The sequence below is a fragment of the Drosophila suzukii genome, chromosome 2R (genome assembly GCF_043229965.1).
Source record: "Drosophila suzukii chromosome 2R, CBGP_Dsuzu_IsoJpt1.0, whole genome shotgun sequence".
Classification (NCBI taxonomy): domain Eukaryota; kingdom Metazoa; phylum Arthropoda; class Insecta; order Diptera; family Drosophilidae; genus Drosophila; species Drosophila suzukii.
Genome location: NC_092081.1, coordinates 8,126,106 through 8,147,244, shown reverse-complemented (window position 1 = coordinate 8,147,244; position 21,139 = coordinate 8,126,106). Strand labels below are relative to the sequence as shown.

At 41.2% G+C, this 21,139-nt stretch overlaps 3 protein-coding genes across 7 annotated transcripts in view; 1 reads left to right on the top strand and 2 right to left on the bottom strand.

Annotated features, from left to right (window-relative positions):
- Hr3 (Hormone receptor 3) overlaps positions 1-10,265 on the bottom strand; it is a 39,382-nt gene extending 29,117 nt beyond the window's left edge. For 2 of the 3 annotated variants that reach the window (XM_017074614.4, XM_065863207.2), the window contains exon 1: positions 4,725-5,908. In XM_017074614.4, coding sequence (XP_016930103.3) covers positions 4,725-5,751 — 1,027 coding nt within the window. In that variant the 5' untranslated portion in view covers positions 5,752-5,908. Of the gene's footprint in view, positions 1-4,724; positions 5,909-10,124 lie in introns of those variants that run through there. The other variant, XM_036813483.3, reaches the window with a different exon arrangement.
- On the bottom strand, positions 6,595-7,459 carry LOC108009897 (high mobility group protein DSP1). The gene has a single exon (XM_017074618.4). The coding sequence runs from the start codon at positions 6,955-6,957 to the stop codon at positions 6,595-6,597; it is 363 nt and encodes a 120-aa protein (XP_016930107.3). The 5' UTR covers positions 6,958-7,459.
- A 3,893-nt stretch (positions 10,266-14,158) lies between the features above and the next one.
- Positions 14,159-21,129, top strand: Hdc (histidine decarboxylase). Of its 3 annotated transcripts, none has more exons than XM_017074711.4 (8): positions 14,159-14,585; positions 15,237-15,815; positions 16,697-16,806; positions 16,962-17,015; positions 17,738-18,431; positions 18,917-19,062; positions 19,123-19,348; positions 19,895-21,129. In XM_017074711.4, exons 1-8 carry the CDS (start codon positions 14,558-14,560, stop codon positions 20,572-20,574), a joined length of 2,517 nt encoding a protein of 838 aa, XP_016930200.3. In that variant the 5' UTR covers positions 14,159-14,557; the 3' UTR covers positions 20,575-21,129. The 3 variants fall into 3 exon arrangements, with proteins under 3 accessions (XP_016930200.3, XP_065719519.2, XP_016930201.3); XM_065863447.2 differs by having other exon boundaries at positions 14,160-14,585; positions 19,117-19,348; XM_017074712.4 differs by having other exon boundaries at positions 14,162-14,585; positions 19,117-19,361; positions 19,895-20,030.
- The last annotated feature ends 10 nt before the right edge of the window (positions 21,130-21,139 follow it).

Here is a 21,139-nt window from a genome sequence, read left to right as displayed (position 1 = left end):
CGCTCTGGGGAGTTCCTGCGCTTCTCTTTGGGCCAAAAAAGAGAGAAAGCGGGAGCTTTTGGCGCTTCCTTCAATTAGCAGGTCAATTGCTTTTTAGGCCAAAATGTGTGCACTGCAGTTGCAATTTAATTGCACTTCTTACTTTTCAACGGGCGACTGGGCCAATTGTCTCGAATGCCTTTTGCGGGGCGGAAGTGGAAAATTGGCCCTAAATTATACCGCCTGAGTCCTGTCAACAAGCATTCGGATATTGAGTTTTCTCTGTGGGCCTTTAATAGTGCTGATTAAATGCAGGAAAGTGGTTACATATGGTTGCTTTAAACGCGCCATAAGGTAGGCAACACATTTTAACATACAGCAGAAACGGGTATCTTGTAGTCGTACTCTCTTTAAGTATTTTGAAATTTATTAAATATTACTTAAATGTACTAAATATATATCATTCATTATACTTAAAAGTAATACAGTCGCTATTTCTAGCTCGAAGTCTTTATAAGTCGAACTAGTTTTACTGGCAATATAAGTTTAAAATAGGTTTTATAACTCTAAGTCGTATGTGGTTCGAGGTATTCGAGGGTTCTTAAATAAAATATTTATTCAAATTTAAGGTTCAAAAATGTTGTAAGAACCTCCATGATTAAGGAAATATTACAAATATACCAGTAAAATATACCTATGTAAGCTAATAAAATACTGCTTCTTTCAGCAATATGGATTTTCTTTAAAATAGAAAGTAACAAATACATAAATAAGTAAAAAAAAAGTATTGTATAATATCCCAAGTTCTTAAATAATGCAGACATAAGAAATTGGGTTAAGTCCCCACGAGTGAATATTGAATATTGAATATTCAACCCATTACGTTGTCCACAAAATAGAAAAAGCCAAAAAAAATCACCAAGCATCAAGGTGAACTGCACACGGAGTTTGCTGGCCAATTAAAAATGATAAAATTAGTTTAAATCATTTTGCAATTTGCTTTCGAAGTTTGCCAAAATGAAAAGCATGCGAAAAAATCAAAAATAAAAAAGTAAGTTTCCATGTAAATGTTGAAAACACGAAAGAAACAAACTTCGCTCAAGTTATAAATTAATATTTCGCTTACGTTAATTTATGTATTTTCGATACTAAAGCCATTAACTTTGCATCTCGCAGATACAAAGATACATGTGTGTGCAGCATAATTTGGATTTTGCATAGACGAGAAAGAGATGAGACGGTTGGGTTACGAAATCGCCAGGCAAAATCGTTGAAGTTTGGCAAAATCGAAAATATGATAATGAAACTTCGCCGCGCTCGATTGGAGACGAAATCTCATGCGGCGCTGACCTGGCTAATAGCCACGGATCCAATCCAGGTCCAGACGGCCGGCCAATAAGCAGAAGATTCATGCATGAAATGCAAAGCGTTGTCCAACCAAATTATAATGAACCTGGCTCCGATTCATATGGGAAATTACAACAATAAACCCCGCCAATATGCCCCTTCGCAAAAGTGATAGTGTGAGTCCCAGTGGCGCAGATACATATCTCGTAATCCCCACGATTGCGAGATCTTCGACGACGGCGACAGAAACGGCGGACTGCCAAAGTCCATCGACCACGTTCAGGGTCGTCTCATCCGCAGAAAGGTTCGGATGAAGAAAACCTTTATGTTTTTAGTTTTACATTTTTTTTGCCAACTACCATTATGTGGGCTAATCATTGTCAAATCCGCTTGTGAAGAGGAGGGCTCTGAACGGGTTTTAAAAACGATTTAAATAATTTTGGATATTTCACGCCACAGGTACTTTAACAATCAATAATTTTTAAATTCCCTTGAAATTAGACATTTTAGAGGTATTTAGTTAATATAATGGAAAAATATCTCATTTTCAAACTGTCTTAAATTGGTAGAGTTTTAAAAATAACTCTTATGCATATTATATAAATTATAAGGTAATAACGCTTTAGATTGTATCTGTATATATACAAAATGAAATGTTAAAATACATGTAAGGTATAGTTTACAAAAATGTCTTCGGACTACAAGACGGAATGCCTTAGAAAGCCATTACTTCAAGGCATTCGGTAACTGTAAAGGAATTTCTATCAGAAAAGATCGATCGTTCAGCTTCTGGAATTGAGAAAGCAGAAAATCTGAAAACAAATCGAAATGATCTATTCTCGTTCTAGTGGGTACAGCAATTAGGTAACGATTCATCGCCTCGATCATCAATCACAAGACTAGAAAATCCGACGTTTTGGTCACCGCCCCAGCCTGCTAATGAGCCATGCATGTAGACACGGAGGCCCCCAGAGCAAAGATATCAACAGAAGCTATAAAATATAGATCAATCTTGGCCGAAACTGTAGGGCTTCTGCATGAGAAGTCGTGTCAGTGCCTGACACTCATTTGTAGTCATCAAGTGAGCCAAGCCGAGGGAGCAGAATCAAGTCGCTGGCCCGAGGCGCTACCAAATCAATTTTTCAGCTTAGCCGCCCCCTCGCCCTTATCCCACTCTCGGCACTGAAAAAATATCTATTTATTATAGTTTTAGATATATTACGATATGCTTCTATCCCAGAAAAGATTTTTAACCGAACACAAGAAGTCAAAACAAACCATTTGTACTGTTTTCTAAATATAATGTATTATAATATTAGGACCTTTCTCTTTCAATGGTATACCGCAAATACCGAATATCAAAAGTAAAAATATCTGACATTTTTGGTACCCATTAGAATTATATATGTGATCATAAAAAAGGTGGTACTATCCTGATCCCACCTCTAAGCTGTAGTATTTTAAAATATCCCTTGTTATTCAAGTAATCTAATCTGATCTCTCTCTTATATTACCAATCTTAAAGAATATGTATGATACATTATAATCTTATGATATGATACTTCAATCCCTTTCTTATTGTATAAACGTTAGTTCTGTATCTAATCATCTAATCATCTTCAAATAATCTAGCCTGATCTCTACCTTTCCCATGTTACCAATCTTAAAGAATATGTATGATACATTATACATAATAATATGATATGATACTTCAATCCCTTTCTTATTGTATAACCGTTAGTTCTGTATCTAATAATGTATTTATGATACTTTATCATACGATATGATATTAATCTTACTTTTGTTTCAGTGCATAAACGTTAATTCTGTTCTAGCCAGATACTCTTGGGCTTGAGTTTCGCTCTCAGTCCGTCCCGCTCGCTCCGTTCGAGACTTCATTCAGTTAACTGTATAGTTTGTAGTTGACGTTTTTACCGCTAAGGTTCGTGCTACGGTAAAAATATGAGGAGTCGAGCAGAAGAACGGTGGTGGTGTTGCTGTATCTCTTGGTGTTGCTGTGGTTCTTGGTGTTGCTGGCGTTGCCGCAACAGCAGTAAAGCGAATATGCCGAGGCAGGGAGAATCGCAAAAAACGGCTAACAGAACCTAATGATAAAGAACACCATCTAGACTTGGCCAAAAGCTAGTCAGCCTAGCAGCGGCTTATTTAGTATGTCAAAACATGTTTTTGTTGCTGTTGGTGTTGCTGCTGTTTGTTGACTATGGAAAGTGGGACACATGCCCGTAGCCGCTGGTGTTGCTGTTGTAGCTGTTGCTGTTGCTGCTGCAGCCACACAAAGGTGAATAGCCAATAAATCGAGGCTTGTAAATTGAAATTCTTTTTAGCATGGGGTGTGTACACTGTACACTGTACCCTGTTCACTGTACACAAGTACACCTGTTGTGGCTGTTGCTGTTGCTCTTGGTGTCTTGGTGTTGCTGCTGTCGCTGATGTGTTGCTGATGTGTCAGCCTGTTAATTGCCGCTGGATGCTTGCGCAATGAGCGAGCGTTCATTTGCATAGCTCGGATTCTTTGTGGGGATGGGAAAAGAGAGGGTGCTTTATGGGGATATATGTGCGATTATCTGAACCATCGCTGATCGTCGGTGGTCGCTCTGGGTGAGTGCTCACTGTGGTTAACCGACTGTTGTTCTTCTGCACTAGCAACAAGTGGAATTCTCGATGCTTGCTGGGTTTTATGGGGTGTGAACGCATCATTTGAGGAATCCTTGACTTAAGATCTTTCAAATATTTGCGACAATCACTCATTACAGTTGATGAAGAATTCTTTTATGAGTTTTTTATGTAAAATCTCAGGAAAAAGCTAAGAGTTTATACATACATAATGTATTACAATGTGCTATCAAAACTCTTTGTTTAATTGTATAACTCCTATTAAAATTAATTTAGAATGTATATTCTTTTACTCGAATTTTGAGTGAAAATTAAATATTTCGTTATTTATTGCATTAATATATTTCCGAAAGAGACTCCATAATGTAACGAAAGAGTGATTTCATATAAATTTGTGACAAGAAGATCCCTTTTAGTTCACACACAATATTTAATATTAAGTAAAGGGTTAACCACCTGCTTAAACTTAACTCTTTGTTTAAGTGTGAATAATTTTTATGTTAATCAGTGGTTACCACACTGCGAAAAACATGCTGTAAATTACATAGCAAAATATGCTGATGTGCACCATCAGTGTGGCGGCAGAGCCCCGGCAGAGAAAAGATTGTAACCCTTGGTTAGCAGTTGCTCCTGCTGGTGACCACTGGCTTGACTTAAAATTTTTAATTGATTTAGATATACCTAGAAATTGGGTATCCAAGGGGATATTCCTAAAGAGGGGTTATCTATAGAGACGGTTTTAAATCTCTTAATATTAGAATTACCTGTCATGGCGCCATTGCCGCTGCTGCTGTGTTCTCTGCTGTTGTCCCTGGCCGATGTTGCTGCTGTGACACTGGCTGAAGTCCCCGATGTTGCCGATGTGGCTGTTGATGTTGCAGCGGGCTTCTGTGGGGCTAAGGGCGGTGGAGTTCGCTCCTTGGACCGCTTCAGGCTGCCCTCCTGACTGGCATTGCTGGCCATGTTTTTGCACACGGAGCTGATGTTGCTGATGCTGCTGAAACTGCTCAGACTGCTGAAGCTGCTGGAACGCGCCAAGGCCGGTGGATCCGAAAGGAATTTCACCTGCTGCTGCTGTTGCTGTTGCTGCTGCGGTTGCTGCTGCTGCTGCTGCTGTTGTTGTGGCCGCGACTGTGCTGGCCTGGTGGTGGCCAATCTTTTGGGTGCCGGTGGCTCTGGTTCAGTCTCTTCCTCGGTCTCGTCCTTCCCATCCATTTCGAGATCGTCGTTGTCCAAATCCGGCTGGACAGTGGCTATAATGGTGCCCTCTTCGTTGGCCTGCTCGAAGCAGACGTCCAGCAAAGTGGCACCTCCTCCGGCTTGCAATCCGGCTATATCCTTGAGATCTATCCAACTGGCACCCAGTTTATCCGCATCACTAAGGGGCAGACTCAGCACCCTCGTATCGCCCTCATCCACTATGTGAAAGGATTGCGTGGGCTCGATCTTAACGATAATGGGCTGATTGGCCAGGATCTGGGCAGGTGGTGCACTGCCCAGCAAACTGGCCATATTCTCCTCCTCCTCGTCGGCGGCCTCCAGTTCGCTGAGCTGCTGTTCTATCTGCAGATAGGTGCTAGAGCTGGAATTGGAAGCCAGGCCAGATTGGGGCTTCAGTACGTCCAGTTTGAGGACGGTGCATTTGTCGGTCTGCTGGTACTGATGCTGCTGCTGGGGGCGTGGCAGGAGGGCCAGGGCGGGAGCACCAGAGGATCCAGTTCCGGAACCCGATCCGTTTCCCTCCGAAATGAAGGTTAGAGGGGGAGAAGTGCCCGTGGATTTGCTGGTCATGGACACGCCACTCCTCGCCGAGTGGATCAGGTGTGGCACAGCTGAAGTGGCACCACCACTGGCACCTCCACCACCACCACCACCTGCACTCCTTGCCACAATGGTGGTGGAGACGGGCAGCGGGATTATCGAGATGGAGGGCACCTTGCTGCGCAGATTGGCAACCGCCGCCGCTGTGGCGGCATCGGTACCGATGAACTGCGGTCCGCCGCTGGAGGATTTGCTGCCGCCGGCGGACTTGGCCTGCTGTATCAGCAGGAGATCTCGCGGCCTATCCGTTGTGGCGGCCGTTTCTTCACCAAAAGTATCTCAAATGTCCCAGCTCTTAGAACACTAAACACTAAACACACACTTTCACTTTGGTTGATTGCTTAATTTTCTCCCTTATTTATTTACTTTTTCTTTTTTTTTTGTTTTGTTTTATAAGGTGTAGAAGCACAACATCGAAATAAATTTGAAAATCAGCCTTACGAAAGTGCACTTAAAAAATTGTCAACGACTAAACAAGTTCATTCATTCTGCATTTGCCTCGATTGCTTGTCAATTGGTGTAGATACCCCTTGGAGAGGGGTGTTTAAATGAGGGAGGTGTGGGGGGGGGGGGAGTGGCTTGAAAGGGGGTTTTTCAGGGGCGTAGTGGGGTCTACAGATGCACCTGTGCGTTTCGTTTCGTTCGGTTTCGTTTTGGGTTCGTTTTGCAGCTGGAAATACGCGTCGTATACTTAACGTAACTTTGTGCGATGGCCAGAGTTTGAGTTTGCGTTTCAGTTTAATGCTTTGGTTTTTGAGTACATTTTGTTTAGTCTTTCTTATTGTTATTGTTTATTTCATTTTTTAATAACTATTATGCAGCAATTGTGGCTGTGTTTTGATGACTGTGCCTGTTTCTGTATCTGTGTTCTCCACATTTGACCGTTGTCATCCTCGTTTTCGTGTCCTGCTGCTGCGGTTGTTGCTGCTGTTGCTGCTGTTGCTGCTGTTGCTGTTGCTGCTGCTGTTGCTGTTGCTGCTGTTGCTGCTGCTCCTGCTGCTGCTGCACATGCAACGCGTCGCCGCTGGATGGCTGCAAGGCTGCGCTGCAGCATTCGCTTTTGCCAGCGCCATTGGAACTCGACCACGTCAAAACAGTTGGAAGTGTGCCTCGGGATCTGGATGTGGATATAGATGTGGCTGTGGATGTGGCAATGTTGCTGTTGATTTCCCACATTGCGGCACGCAACCCTATGCAACCACCACCTCGGAAGCCACCTCCATCCTTGCAACAACAACAACCACCAGCTGTGTGTGTGGAAAGTGGCTTTAATAATCGATTTTTCAGCGGCACACTTGGCAATCAATATTTGGCAGGCACTAGCATATAGCTTTCGCTTTTCCAAAAAGATATTGTATCTTTTACTATCCTTTATCCTTTATTTATTTAATTGATACACTAGTTATTTATGTAGTTTATTGCACTTGTGTTTTGGGGGTTGGAAAATGTTGACATACACTATTTGAATTTTCCTATTTCAGTATTTTCACTTTCAGATTTTTAAGGGCTTAATGCACCGCGCGCGTTTTTTGTGACTCCTTTTTTTGCGATTTGGAGTAGCAGCTGACCGGAGCTGCGTCCTTTACAGGAATGTGTCCCAAATTCGAGTGCCACAAACACAGTTCGTTCTGCCGCTGCACAAACTTTCCGTTTCGTGGGGGTTGCGCCTCAGTTTCTGGGAAAATCCTGGCATTCGTGTGTGTGTGCGTGTGTGTATATCCGCATGCAAGTTGAAAAATGGGACTCGCTGCGAACTGCTGGCGAAAATAGGGTTAGTAGGCATAATGCCAAGTGCATAGCCAGGAAAAACTGGAAGCCACGGCACGAGGGAAAACGAGCACAGGCGAACGTTGTTGCGCAGCTTTTCCACCCTTAGATTTTAAGTGGGGTGGGAGGGGGCGCACAGGCCAGGGAAATTCCCGCCGTGGTGGGAAAGAGTCACGGGAAATTTCTGCACGCCCGTGGTGGAAATTCCAAGGGCGGTAGAATTTGAATCCGTCGAATGTTTAAAATCCCTGAAATTTTACCTTATAGTAACTTCTATAGCCCTATGACACTTGCTTAAATTTCTACAAACTGATTTAATTCAGTTAAACATATTTATATTTTATAACATAATCTAAATCACATTTTATGAATTTATATTCAGATATGCCATGGGTACCTACATTTTTTAACATTTTTAAAGTAAATATAGTATTTTAGTCGAAATAAAGCCAGTATGATGTGCTTACTTAACTGATCCTCATTGAATTAAGTTAATCAATATCTATAAGTCTTCTTAACTCCACCAAATTAAAAAGAATATCTTTTTCTTCAACATTTTAAATTCGTAACCTGTTTATGATGCTTATTGGGGTGAGAAAAAGTTAAGCTGAACTCAAAAACAGTTGTTTAATGTAAGTATTTTGGTTAATGGTTACATTTAGAACACTAGTAAAGTATACAACATTTGCAGATATATAAAAAAATATAATAATTATCTTAAGTATCAAACTTATATGGTGCTTTACAAAGCTCAATTATTAAATTAACATAAATAATGTATTAAAAAATTAATATTTTCACTTTAAATATACAATATTCAGATTTTAAATTATTTCCCTTAATAAAAAAGATGTAAATGTACATTAAACAGATCAAAAGGTATTCTTAAAATTTAAAGAATCTCGTTTAATACCAAGTTAAAGCTCTTTGAACATTGGTATATACAAAAACCATTACATTTAAATGCATATACATTTAGTAAGAACTTCGATAATCAAAGAACCAAATTTCCAATATCGTTAATTAAAGCTCCCTGCAGCCAAATGAGCTGGTGATGTCTGTAAAAACAAATCCCAGAACAGCTATGACCACAATGACCCCCAAGTGACTACCCAAAAAAAAAGGGGAGAACAACTTGGACTCGGGCATTGCCCAACAGAACAAATTTGGACTAATCGCCTAACTGGGCACCAACCTAACAGATCGGATCGGTTCGGATCGGAGCCATCATTAGTAGGTACTACTGGTAGGCAGTAGGGCCATCTATAAGGTGGGGGGTTCGCCGATGAAGGCGAACCAAGAGACAGCCGTTACGGTGGATTCGGAGCCAAGAGTCAACCATCGGCATTAATATTTCATGTTTTTCCGTTGCTTAAATCATGTTAGATTTATTTTTCGCTGCCTTCAGCTGCCGCTTGCGCAACAACAATCAAGAGCCAACTGGTTCTGCCAGCGTCTTGCAGCTAAACTTGGCTAAAACACCGTTGGTTCTAACGTGAACGTGAAAATGTGTGCCTCACCGTTGTAAACTTCTTGTTGTGTTGCCTCATCTATTGCAAGTCTGTGCCGATTCTAACCTGTTTTCTGCAGAAACTCTCCGAAAAAGTCCCGTAAGAAAGTCCCAGTTATTCAAGAGGAAAAACCTGTTACACGCAACTGGCTCAGAGAGCTGATTGCCAAGAAAATAACAAATAACAAAAAAGAAAAACAGAAAAGAAAAGAACAGAGCTAAGAACCAAGGCATATAGCCACAATAGCAGCAGAAACAGCAACAGCAAACACGTTAGTACCGTTGCCTCGGATTCTTTGTTGCGCAACTGTGTTGCAAGATTAGCTGCGACTTCCAACTGGTTTATTGCAGCCCCACTGTCGATGAGGCAACAGTTGGCCGGGCCATTACTGTTGTTCTGCTGGCACAACTGCCAACTGCCACTACCACCGCTGCCTTGAAGATGTGGTAAAATCTTTTGGCTAGAATCGGAAATCCAGCAGCAAGACGGCATTGCATGTCTTGCAGCTCGACTGCATATCCCATCCATTTATTTGCGGCTATTGAAAGCCGTTGCCTTTTATAATCAATTAGGTTTTTTTTTGTATTTTCTTAGCCAGCCTAATGATTCCATTAGTTGGTTATAGCCAGGCAAGGTTGATGTTTGAAAATATCACCAGAGATATTTTGATTGCCAGAGAAACTTGGCTTAAACATTAAAAACCAAAGTGGTAAATTCCAAAAACCTTCAATAAATGTGCAGATCTTTATTTGCAAGAAATATATTCGGCAGAAAATAAGTTGAAGAAATAGTATATCAGCCTCATCGGAAGGTGGGTATTTGTAATAGATAAACACTATTTAAAGAAACATGATAAATCATAATGATATGACTCATCTTATTATTTTAAGTTGGCTTTAATTTGCATAAGTTTGTTTGTAACTTGCATTTATAAGCATCTTAAGCTTAACATTCCTAAATATTATAAAAAACATATAAAAGATAAAGATTAAACAATATGAGAATCTTATAAGAATAGCATTACTATCCTAAGGCTTATGTATAGAACCCCCTCTTCATACTAACCTCTGATGGTGCTTGGCATGTTATCCGGGTTCTTAGCTCTCATCAATGGATATGGACTTTCATTCATACACTCAAACTAATAGGATCAATGTCAAGGCTCTGAACTCATCACTCGACCAGATCATGATCGTAAAATTCGCGAATTAGTTCGAGTCTCTGAGATGGTATCGTATCAAACGGTTTTCAAACGGTGAAATTAGCCGGCGTAGATGATGATGATGCGGCCGGCGGAGTGGAACGGATCAGGATGATGGAGAGCGGGGGGTTAATCCGGATTGGAAGCGATCCGATGAGAGAGCCCAGAATCCGAATGGACTGGACTGGACGTGGGGACAAACGATTGCACACTAAATGGCCAGAGACCGAGTCGAAGACCCGTTGCATCCGAAGATCATGATCGCCATCATTATCATCTTGGGTTCCTCTTCATTGGATGTGGAATCATCGTCCTCTGGCGGGAACCTGTGTGCGGAGGCGAGCGGGAAATACAAGCAGAAACCCAAAACGAAACAGAAACAGAAACAGAAGCTCAGCCGAGAAAGGAGAAAGGAGCTGCAAGAAGTTCCCACCTCAGCACACGCGCTCACCAACACACCTGCAAAAGGGGGGGCGCTCACCACAATTCCTGCTAATTAAATGCGTGATCACTGCCCAAAAATATCCGCGCAGCAACCAAAAAGATACAGTCCCGACTTCCTAAGTGGGATTCGTACATAAACAACATCTTACAAAACATGTATTACATATTTATTTAGATAAGAACAACATTATGATGGCCTAGTACCAGGTAAAATAAATGATTTCCTGCTTGAGAGCTAGTATAACCAAAAGAAAACAAATGCTGACATATGTATCTATTCCAAAACTTAATTCAGAATTCCCATATTGGGCTTAAATCTTCTTCTCTTAAGCCGGAAATAATATTTTCATGCCTAGTTCGCCTTAATATATAAGATTATGTTCAAGAAGATATAAGGTGTTTGTCATACCTTATAAAGCCATGATATGGACCGGAAAAGACTAGGTTTTCTAAGCTTTCTCAAAAGATCTGTAATTACTTTTTCAGATTTTACAACAATTTTTTAAAATAAGTTAATCAGCTATTAAATAGAGAAAGAAAGATAAAGCCTGTCTACATAACTAAGTTTAGCTTCTAATAGCAAACTCAAGATACGTATAATTAGAGATACAAATAAATTAGAAATATGAGTTTGATTTATGGATGTTGGTCTGTATCGACTGGTAAGAGATACACATGCCAGCGGAGTCATGCGTGCATTTCATCAGAGATGGGATGTCATGTCCGAATGTCCGAGAGTCCGACTGTTACTCCGAGTGATACACGTAGTAGGGCTCGAAAGAGTCAGGGACCCGAAACCCGTGACGTTACTCTCCAAGTATCTGTGTATCTTTGGGGCCCGTCATCGGATCGCAGTTCGCTCAGTTGCACCTTTAATCGCTGAGCAAACAGGAAGACTTCTACGGTAAACACACACACATACTCACGCCCTGTGGAGAGCGGGAGAGAGCTGGAGAGAGGGGAAAAACAGGTTGAGAAGTACCGCTAAGCGGAGGCCCCAACTCTCCGAGGTCAACGAACGTTCTTAGCGCTCAAGAATGAAGGAATCAAAACACACGAAAAAACCCGGAGAGAAAGACAAGAGAGATAGGGAGAGAGGAAGAGCGTAAGAGAGAGTAAAGAAAGCGCAAAGAGAGAGAAAGCCAGGCGATCGCTTTAAGAGCGCAACAGGTAAGCGCTGCCACTAAAGAGAGACGAGATAAGCACAAAGAGAGATGAGACTGTATCTGTATCTTTTATTGTATCTTTTTGTATGCACATGCACTTTTGAAACGAATTTATCTGTTGCTTACAGGTAAATTAAAAAGCTTACAAAAAGTGTATTTTTAGCCGCAGATTAAAAAAAGAACAACAAATAAAGAGCGAGGGAGCGCAACAAAAGCCGCTTTGTAACTGTCTGTCTCATGACCAAAAGAAACCGAAATTCTTATTCTTATTGCTCAATATTTGGTAATACACACTCGCGGATACAGATATATTTACAACTACAGATACATATTCATGCGACGTGCAAAAGCCATTCAATGTAGCGGTATTTTGTCGAAATTTTCAGAGTCTCGAGACGAGTACAAAGCTCATTGACCTCGAGCTCTCTCTCTCTGTCTTTCCTTCTTTCTTTCTTCTCTTTTCTCTCTACTGCCACATTCCCTTGTAACAAGTGTGTAATGAGAGGGGTATGAGGGCCTGATTTCATTTAAGGTTGTAATTTTTTGGGCGTTTTAAGATGGGCTTTCAGTTAACACAAGTTTCCAGCATTTTCGGTTTTTTATTTCTTCCTGTGCGACTCTTGATGTTCTTCGTTTTCCCTGGGGAACTTTGTTTTAATCTGGCCAGATGTGGTATTTATCATTAAGCCCACAAGCGAATTACTCAGGATGTGAGGGAGGAATTCACTGGACAGCCTGTTGATCCCGTTTGCATTTGCTGGCCCACGATTGGTCAGCGAATATGTTTTCCTACCAAAGGACACTTCTTCCCATTGGCTGTTGCCTTTTCCTCCTCCCTCACTCTGTGCTTTGTTTTCGATGTCCTTTTGTTTCACAACCGCCTGTTGCCGTTTTAAATACACTCTTTCTTCGAAGGGGAATGTCCGTAACTAAAAGATAGAATATCTGGAAAGCTTTGAAATTGAGTATCTGTGTTTTTTTTTATTATATTGATGAATTACATGTATGTATAGTAATAATTAAAAGGTATCTTTGATATTTAACAAATTGTTATGCGGCGATCAGGAATAATTTTATTTAAGGTCATAATAATAAAACCAATGCTTTTTAAAATGTATGTATAAAGTCGGTTTTTTATAAAATCGGTGTTTTATATAATATATTATATATGGTTAGATAGTCATATTTTAAAAGTTTAATTTAAATTAATTTTATAATAGACCGCATTGTTTTGAATTTATAAGGCGGAAAGAAAGGCAACATTCGTAAACAAAATAATACATTTTTACAAATTAATTACTAAACTTACTTGTAATTTCTGATGAAAAGAAACAACGAAAGTGTATCCAAAGTCTTGCTGCAACACCCACACATTTTCATAAGCTTATTGTTGTCGTCACTCTTTTTAGGAAAATAGCCATCCTGCTGTTTAATGGCATTTTCATTTGGCCCAATGTCCTTTGGTTCTGCAGCAGCAAAGCAACAGTTTCCGGGTATAAATAGGTCCTGTTGAACTACAATTCGATTCAGTTCGACTTTGATTCGAGTCCTGTGCGTGGAAAATTCTATTGTGTTGTGATTGTGCTCGCTTGGTAATATAATAGTTATTTTTAAAGAAATCTATTTCAAATTGACAACTGCTAGAACTTTATGTTAATGTAAAGTAATTATTCGGTTCTTTCAGCCCTAAAATAATTGTAGATGTTTCGAAAATGTAATAGAAATATCTTGTGGTTATCTAGAATATTGGTATTTAACATTTTTCCAAATTCCCTGCTCTACAACCCAAACTAAAGCAACAATGTTGCGGTTCAACGACTATCAACATTTTTAATTTGATTGCCCGACATTTCCATCGATGATTTCAAGTTCATGTTTTCTTCGTTCTAAATGCATGACAAAATGCAGTTGGAAAATGGGTACACCTATATGGTATGAACGATGCACACGCGCTGCAGATCGAGTGATATATTTAATTTGCGGTATTTAAAATATAATCAAGCTATGCGAGTCAGCAAGCATAAACAATTAGAGGGCACTTTCCAATTTAAACGGAATTTTGTTGGTGATCAGCTGCGATCCGAGTGCATCCCCCCGTGAGTTAGCCCCCTCATATCGTGTTTTCCCAGTGGGATGGCCAATTAGGGAGCTCCATGTTCCGACAACTTGCCAACACATCCCTTATCGGATTGGTTATACTTTGGTATAAAAGCAGGGCTCTATCCCAAAAGCCCTAGTTATAGGACAAATATTATCGCAGCCGTAATTAGGTGACCCATCCAGTGTGAACCCTTCCAGTGGCCGAGGTCCACCCTTGTGTTTTCACAGCTGGCAGCGTTTCTCATCGCTTTTCCAAGCGATTTTCTATTCTTTTCTATACCATTTTCCCTTCCAGCCATCACCAGAAGCCCCACAATATCGGAAGTGTCCAAGTTTCTATTCCATTATATTGTTTTCCATTTGTTTTTCCTATTTTTCCCGCAGCGGTCAGACGGTTGACGTTCCCATTTGGTATTTCAATTTAGCCCAAGTCCCCGAAAAATGGAGGTGGCCTAGCGAGAAGTCCAACAGGATTAGGCCAAACTCATTGCGAAACGAAACGCTAGCAAATAAATTTATAAGCCCTGATTGCGTGCGACAATTGCACAGTATTTACGTCAGCAAGGGTTAAGAGCAGAGATTGCAGCATGGACTTCAAGGAATACCGCCAAAGGGGTGAGTGCTGGCCAAATCTGGGCCATAAAGTGCACAGCGGCAGACGCAAGTATGTAAATACCGGATGGAAATCCAATCCAACGGGGCGTATATTTGATTGGCCCCAGGGCGGATTTGTCCCGGCCGTTTGTCTTCGTTTGATGGCCAGTAACACATGGCCCAGACACAGGGGGGAAATCCTGGCTAACCAGTATCATATTTTCAAATCAATTTTTATTGACATCTCACCAGCTTACATGGCTGTTTTTGTGTAATGCATGACAATACTAATTATTCGGTGCTTATTATTACATAGTATTTGTATTTCCAGCGTAAAGAAAATCTAGCAAAATTATTATTTAGTTTTTGTTATTAAAAGATACATTCAAAATTAATATAATATGGAATTTATTTTCAAATGTTTAAAAAGCTTACTACTAGCAAAGTGATTTTAAAGTTTAATTTTACTTTAAACACCTTTTTCAAATACGGACTGGTTTTTAAGTAAATGAAAAGTGAACCTTCCTAAAAAGTTAGAGAAAGAAAGATAATTTTTAACATTTTTTTAAATATTAGATAGGATATTATACAAATATTTTGAGCAATTAAAAAATATTATGTAGTCGAAATATATAGCACTGTAATGTGATGAAACTATTTTAATATTTGTAGGCAAAGAGATGGTCGACTACATAGCGGACTATCTGGAGAATATACGGGAACGTCGTGTCTTTCCGGATGTGAGTCCCGGCTATATGCGTCAACTACTGCCGGAATCGGCTCCCATCGAGGGAGAACCCTGGCCAAAGATATTCGCGGATGTGGAGAGGATCGTGATGCCCGGCATAACCCACTGGCAGTCGCCGCACATGCACGCCTACTTTCCGGCCCTCAACTCGATGCCCTCTTTACTGGGTGATATGTTGGCGGATGCTATCAACTGCCTGGGATTCACCTGGGCCAGCTCACCGGCCTGCACTGAACTGGAGATCATAGTGATGAACTGGCTGGGCAAGATGATCGGTCTGCCGGATGCCTTTCTCCACCTGAGTTCCCAGAGCCAGGGCGGCGGAGTGCTGCAGACCACGGCCAGTGAGGCTACGCTAGTTTGCCTGCTGGCAGGACGCACTCGTGCCATCCAGCGATTCCATGAGCGACATCCTGGCTACCAGGATGCGGAGATCAACGCCCGGCTGGTGGCCTACTGCTCCGATCAGGCGCACTCAAGTGTGGAGAAGGCGGCACTTATTGGTGGGTCTAACCAACCTTTTAAGGGTTTTTATATACCAGGATATATAGTACTTAATTAGTATATACTACTTAATGACTTTTTAGATGCTAGGATATTCAGTATTTAATATGCTTTTAGATACCAAGGTGTATGGCTTATTATATTTTTGAATCCAGGCAATAGGCAACTTAGTATCCTTCCAGATACCAGAATTTGGAGTACATGATACCCTATTAAATACCAGGATAAATAGTACCTTTTGAGTATATACTACTTAACAATTTTTTAGGTACAGTATTTAATATTTTTTTTTAGATAAAAGGGTGTGTGGTGCTTGTTACTCTTTTCGACACCAGGCTTATATACTATCTATTGAATATATACTACTTAAGGACTTTTTAGATACTAGGATATTAAGTATTTGTTTCCCTTTTAGATACCAGGGTATAGAGTACTTCATACTTTTTTCAATACCATATTTAGTTCATATTGGTTATATATTGGTTAACTATTAAAATACTAGGATATACAGTATTTAATATCTTTTTAGATACCAGAGTGGGTAGTACCTATAATTCTTTTAGATACCAGAATATACCCTTAGATTCCGGGATCTAAGATACTTAATACCCTCTAAAGACTTAAGATCCCATATTTTATAGACCTTCCCAAATTTTCCCTCCGATTTCTATGCAGAACTTTGAATCGTATATTTCCGAGTTCATAATCTACTTAACCACCGACTTCAGCCTGAGATCTATATATTTTATGTAACAAAGTTTAGTTTATGCCGAAGCCATTTTACAGCCATACTTTCTTAAAGGTCGGCTTCCTCGACCATAGCTGCTTCATCGTTTAAGCCGCTTACGGCCTAAGCCACACTCCCGTTCTTTTTCCGCAGGACTCGTGAGGATGCGGTACATCGAGGCGGATGAGGACCTGGCGATGCGCGGCAAACTGTTGCGCGAGGCCATCGAGGATGACATTAAGCAGGGCCTGGTCCCCTTCTGGGTGAGTGGCAGTCTGTCAAAATTAATTGGCCCGCCTTCCGCAGCCAGCTGATTCCTGATTCTTGATTCCCGACTGGAGACCCCAGATTCGCGACTCCCACTGGAGCCAATTAATACATGTCAGCATTTAAGTGTCCTGCGGTGGTTTATTTTTAGGTCTGCGCCACACTCGGCACCACCGGCAGCTGCAGCTTCGACAACCTGGAGGAGGTGGGTGTTTGGGGAGTAATTACGGGGAGCAAGATATAGTCCAAGGTCCCTAATCAACTGGCCACTCAAACAAATACTATCGGTCATATTAAAATGTTATACAGGCTTTGGGATATTTAGCATTATTTAGGAAAGGCGACTGATTAAAATTATTAAATCACAACCTTAAAGATTTATAAACATAGAAACATAAGAATATAATGGTAGGTTAATATTGAAGATTAGTAAGAAGACGTTTTATTACACTGATAAGAAAACGTTGAATATATTTTCCGTTTTTTTTAACCATTCAGGTTTTTTTTTTAAATTTAAATATGAAAACATCGAACTGAACAACTAAAGATTATTTAAAGAATATTTTTCCAAATTAAATTTTACATTTTTTTATTGCAACACAAAATTTTTATTTCAATATTTTACTACGTAATTATAGTTAATTGCTAAATGGCTTTAAAAATACTTAAAAATATAATTTTTAAATACCCTTAAAATATCAAAATTTTCATTTTAAATGAAAATATAGACAATTAATAAGCACAAAATAATAATTAGTATCAATTTCGATGACCATTTTTTTTTTGTTTAGTCCAATAATCAAAACTTGAAGGAAAAATATTTTTGAATTTAATAAAACAATAATTATTGATTTAAATAATAGGTGTTAATATCAGTTTTGGTTTTCTATTCTATTAAGATACAATAATATTTAAACCTTCCTCCAGATCGGCTTGGTGTGCGCTGAGCACCACCTGTGGCTCCACGTGGACGCGGCTTACGCCGGCAGCGCCTTCATCTGCCCGGAGTTCCGCACCTGGCTGCGCGGCATCGAGCGGGCGGACTCGATCGCCTTCAACCCGTCCAAGTGGCTGATGGTGCACTTCGATGCCACCGCGCTGTGGGTGCGCGACAGCACCGCGGTGCACAGGACCTTCAACGTGGAGCCCCTGTATCTGCAGCACGAGAACTCGGGCGTGGCGGTGGACTTCATGCACTGGCAGATTCCGCTGAGTCGTCGCTTCCGGGCCCTCAAAGTGTGGTTCGTCCTGCGATCCTACGGGATCAAGGGACTGCAGCGCCACATCCGCGAGGGCGTGCGTCTGGCTCAGAAGTTCGAGGCCCTCGTCCTAGCCGATCACCGGTTCGAGTTGCCCGCCAAGCGGCATCTGGGATTGGTGGTCTTTCGGATCCGGGGCGATAACGAGATCACCGAGAAGCTCCTGAAGAGGTTGAACCATCGCGGCAATCTGCACTGCATCCCCTCGTCGCTGAAGGGACAGTATGTCATCCGGTTCACCATCACCTCGACGCACACAACCCTCGATGATATCGTCAAGGATTGGATGGAGATACGGCAGGTCGCCTCCATTGTGCTGGAGGAGATGAACATCACCATCTCGAACCGCGTCTATCTCAAGGGTAAACGCAAGTCCTACCGCCTGAAGTAGTCACCGTTTCTACTTCCGTTCCCGTTCCTGTTCCTGTTTCCGTTTCCGTTCATGTTTTTAGTTTGTTTATGCACCCAGATGCACCGGAAATCGTTGTTTTGACCAATATACGGTTGAGCTTTGCGTGTATTGTTTAATTTTTGAGTTATAATATTGTTTTATATTTATTTATAAATATATTCGGTTTGATAAGACTGTCGGCGTTGAGAAGTAAGGGGAGCTCACAGAGACTTGAATGGGATTTCCTTAGGGAACTTGAATAATTATTTTAAAAACGAGAAAATGATGTTCTGAAGAATGTATAGAACAATATCTAACAACATCTATCGATGTTACTTTATTTATTTCATGGTTTTAGGGTTTAAATATCTATAATTTTTTAGTTCGCTTTTATTTTATTATGTTGCCAGAAAACCAAGGTCTTAATCTTTTTGATCCCATCTTGTTACCCCGCAGAAACCAAGGAGAAAAACGAAGCCTTTGGCTCGAGTCTTCTGCTCTCGAACTCTCCACTTTCTCCAAAGGTGGTTAATGGGTCATTTGCAGCCATCTTCGATGCGGATGAGTTTCTGGCCAAGACCTATGCGGGTGTTCGGATAGCGGTAAGTCAGTGTAGGTTAGCCAGGCACGCAGAACTTGGACTTACGATCTTCCAGCACCAGGAATCCCCATCGATGCGACGTCGAGTGCGCGGCATCCTCATGTCGGGCAAGCAGTTCTCGCTGGACTCGCACATGGACGTGGTGGTGCAGACGACCCTGGACGCAGGCAGTGGTGCAACTCGGACCAACTCCACCAACTCCTATGGCCGCACCACTTCGGCGGCGGTCCAGGGAAAGACTGAGAAGCAGGCGAGCATCCAGGAGGACAACGAGGAGTCGCCGGAAGGTATGAAGCCCAGGTAGTGTAGTCGTCCCTTTAGATGTATTGCCAGTGCTAGTTTGCATATGAGAAACCCCAAGAAGTATTCAGACTAGTGATGTCTATTACTGATTTTTAAGAACTGCGAGTTAAGACTTGGGTTCTTAAATTGCTTACGTGTTTCTAAAAAGTAAAGATTCCTCATATTTTAGAATATTTCCTAGTAAATATATAATTAGTAATAACTTTAGTATTTTTGATATTATTAAAAATACCTAAAGTAAATATGACTGACATTGTGTATAGTACCATAATGAAAATATTTTCAATTTAGATATTACACTGAAATATGTTTGTATTAAAAATTGAGTTGTTGTAGTTAATTTAAATACCTACAACTAAAAGTTGAATTCAAAGTGCAATTCAGATTTTTATAAGTCTAGGGGTTTGATAAAACACTTTTTAAAGTTCTAATGGAATGTGGTAGGAATAAAATTCAGTAAATGTGACTTCACTGGTCAAGACTTTAAAAGTTCCTCCTAACCATTTCAGTTATTCTTTTTAAATTTCCAGAATCTGAATTGCTGTCTCTGTGCAGGCCCAGTAATATTCCCACCAACGACCATGAACATGACCACGACCACGACCACTCCCTGTCCACTCCCAGTCGCAGTTGCAGCTCCACCTCGCACTCCTTGACCCACTCCCCGCCAGCGAACCTCTTCCGACCCATTGCCCTGTGTGGAATGACCTTGCCCACGCCCCTGCCCAGAAGCGATGTCACCGTGTCCGTGGACAGCCTCCTGACCCCCGTCACCACCTGCAACGTTTACCATGGCAAGCGCTTCCTGGAGCCCCTCGAGAGTCTGGCCCAGAGTAGCGCCTCCTTCAGCAGCAGCATCTGCCGCCTCCCGACGCCCCTGGCCACGCCCACCCGCGAATCACCGGATGATCCCGACTGGCCGACCAAGACCTTCAGCCAGCTGCTCCTGGAGCGCTACTCCTCGCAATCCCAATCCCTGGGCAACAACTCCTCGACCAAGAGCAGCAGTCTCAGCGGCGGTGCCACGCCCACACCCACGCCCCTGAGCAGCCTGGATGAACTGGTGACCCCACTGCTGCTGTCCTTCGCCTCCCCCTCCTCGCAGCCCATGCTCTCCGCCCATGGAATTGGGGAGGAGGGGCTGCGGGAACGGGAAAGCGACTCCGATGCCACCGTTTGCTCGGCCACCTCATCCATGGAGTCACTTTAGTCTTAGGTTATTATTGCTATTAACTTATAAATATGCTTCTTTAGTTATATTTGATTAGGAACTTATAAACCAAAATATTGGAACATTTCTAGGTAATTTCTTCTAAAAGACTATCCCTAAACCCTAAACAGGAAGTTTAATTTGCACTTTAAGAAAATATTGTTTTAAATACGGAACCCAGCGATGTGTTATTTATATCAGCATTATTTATGTAAGCATTATTTTAGTTGCAAGCTCATATATAATTTTACTGTTAAGCAAATATTTAACAACATTTTTAAGGTATATCACTTGTAACCTCAGTTTAATTGTACATAAGTGTGTTTGGGGAGAAGGGCAAGTCATCCAACGCTGCTGTGCAAACAATCAATAATGCAATCAATCGTCGTACGTAATATCCGTATAATATTTATGCCCATATCTATATCCAATTGTAAGATAACTGATTGGCGGTCAAGTAAAAAAACAAAAAACTCCAAAACTTACCGGCTTACATATATCCACACTTAGTCAATGTCAGAGTGATTAAAGTTTCAAAGTTCCAGTTAAACTTGACGTGAATTTG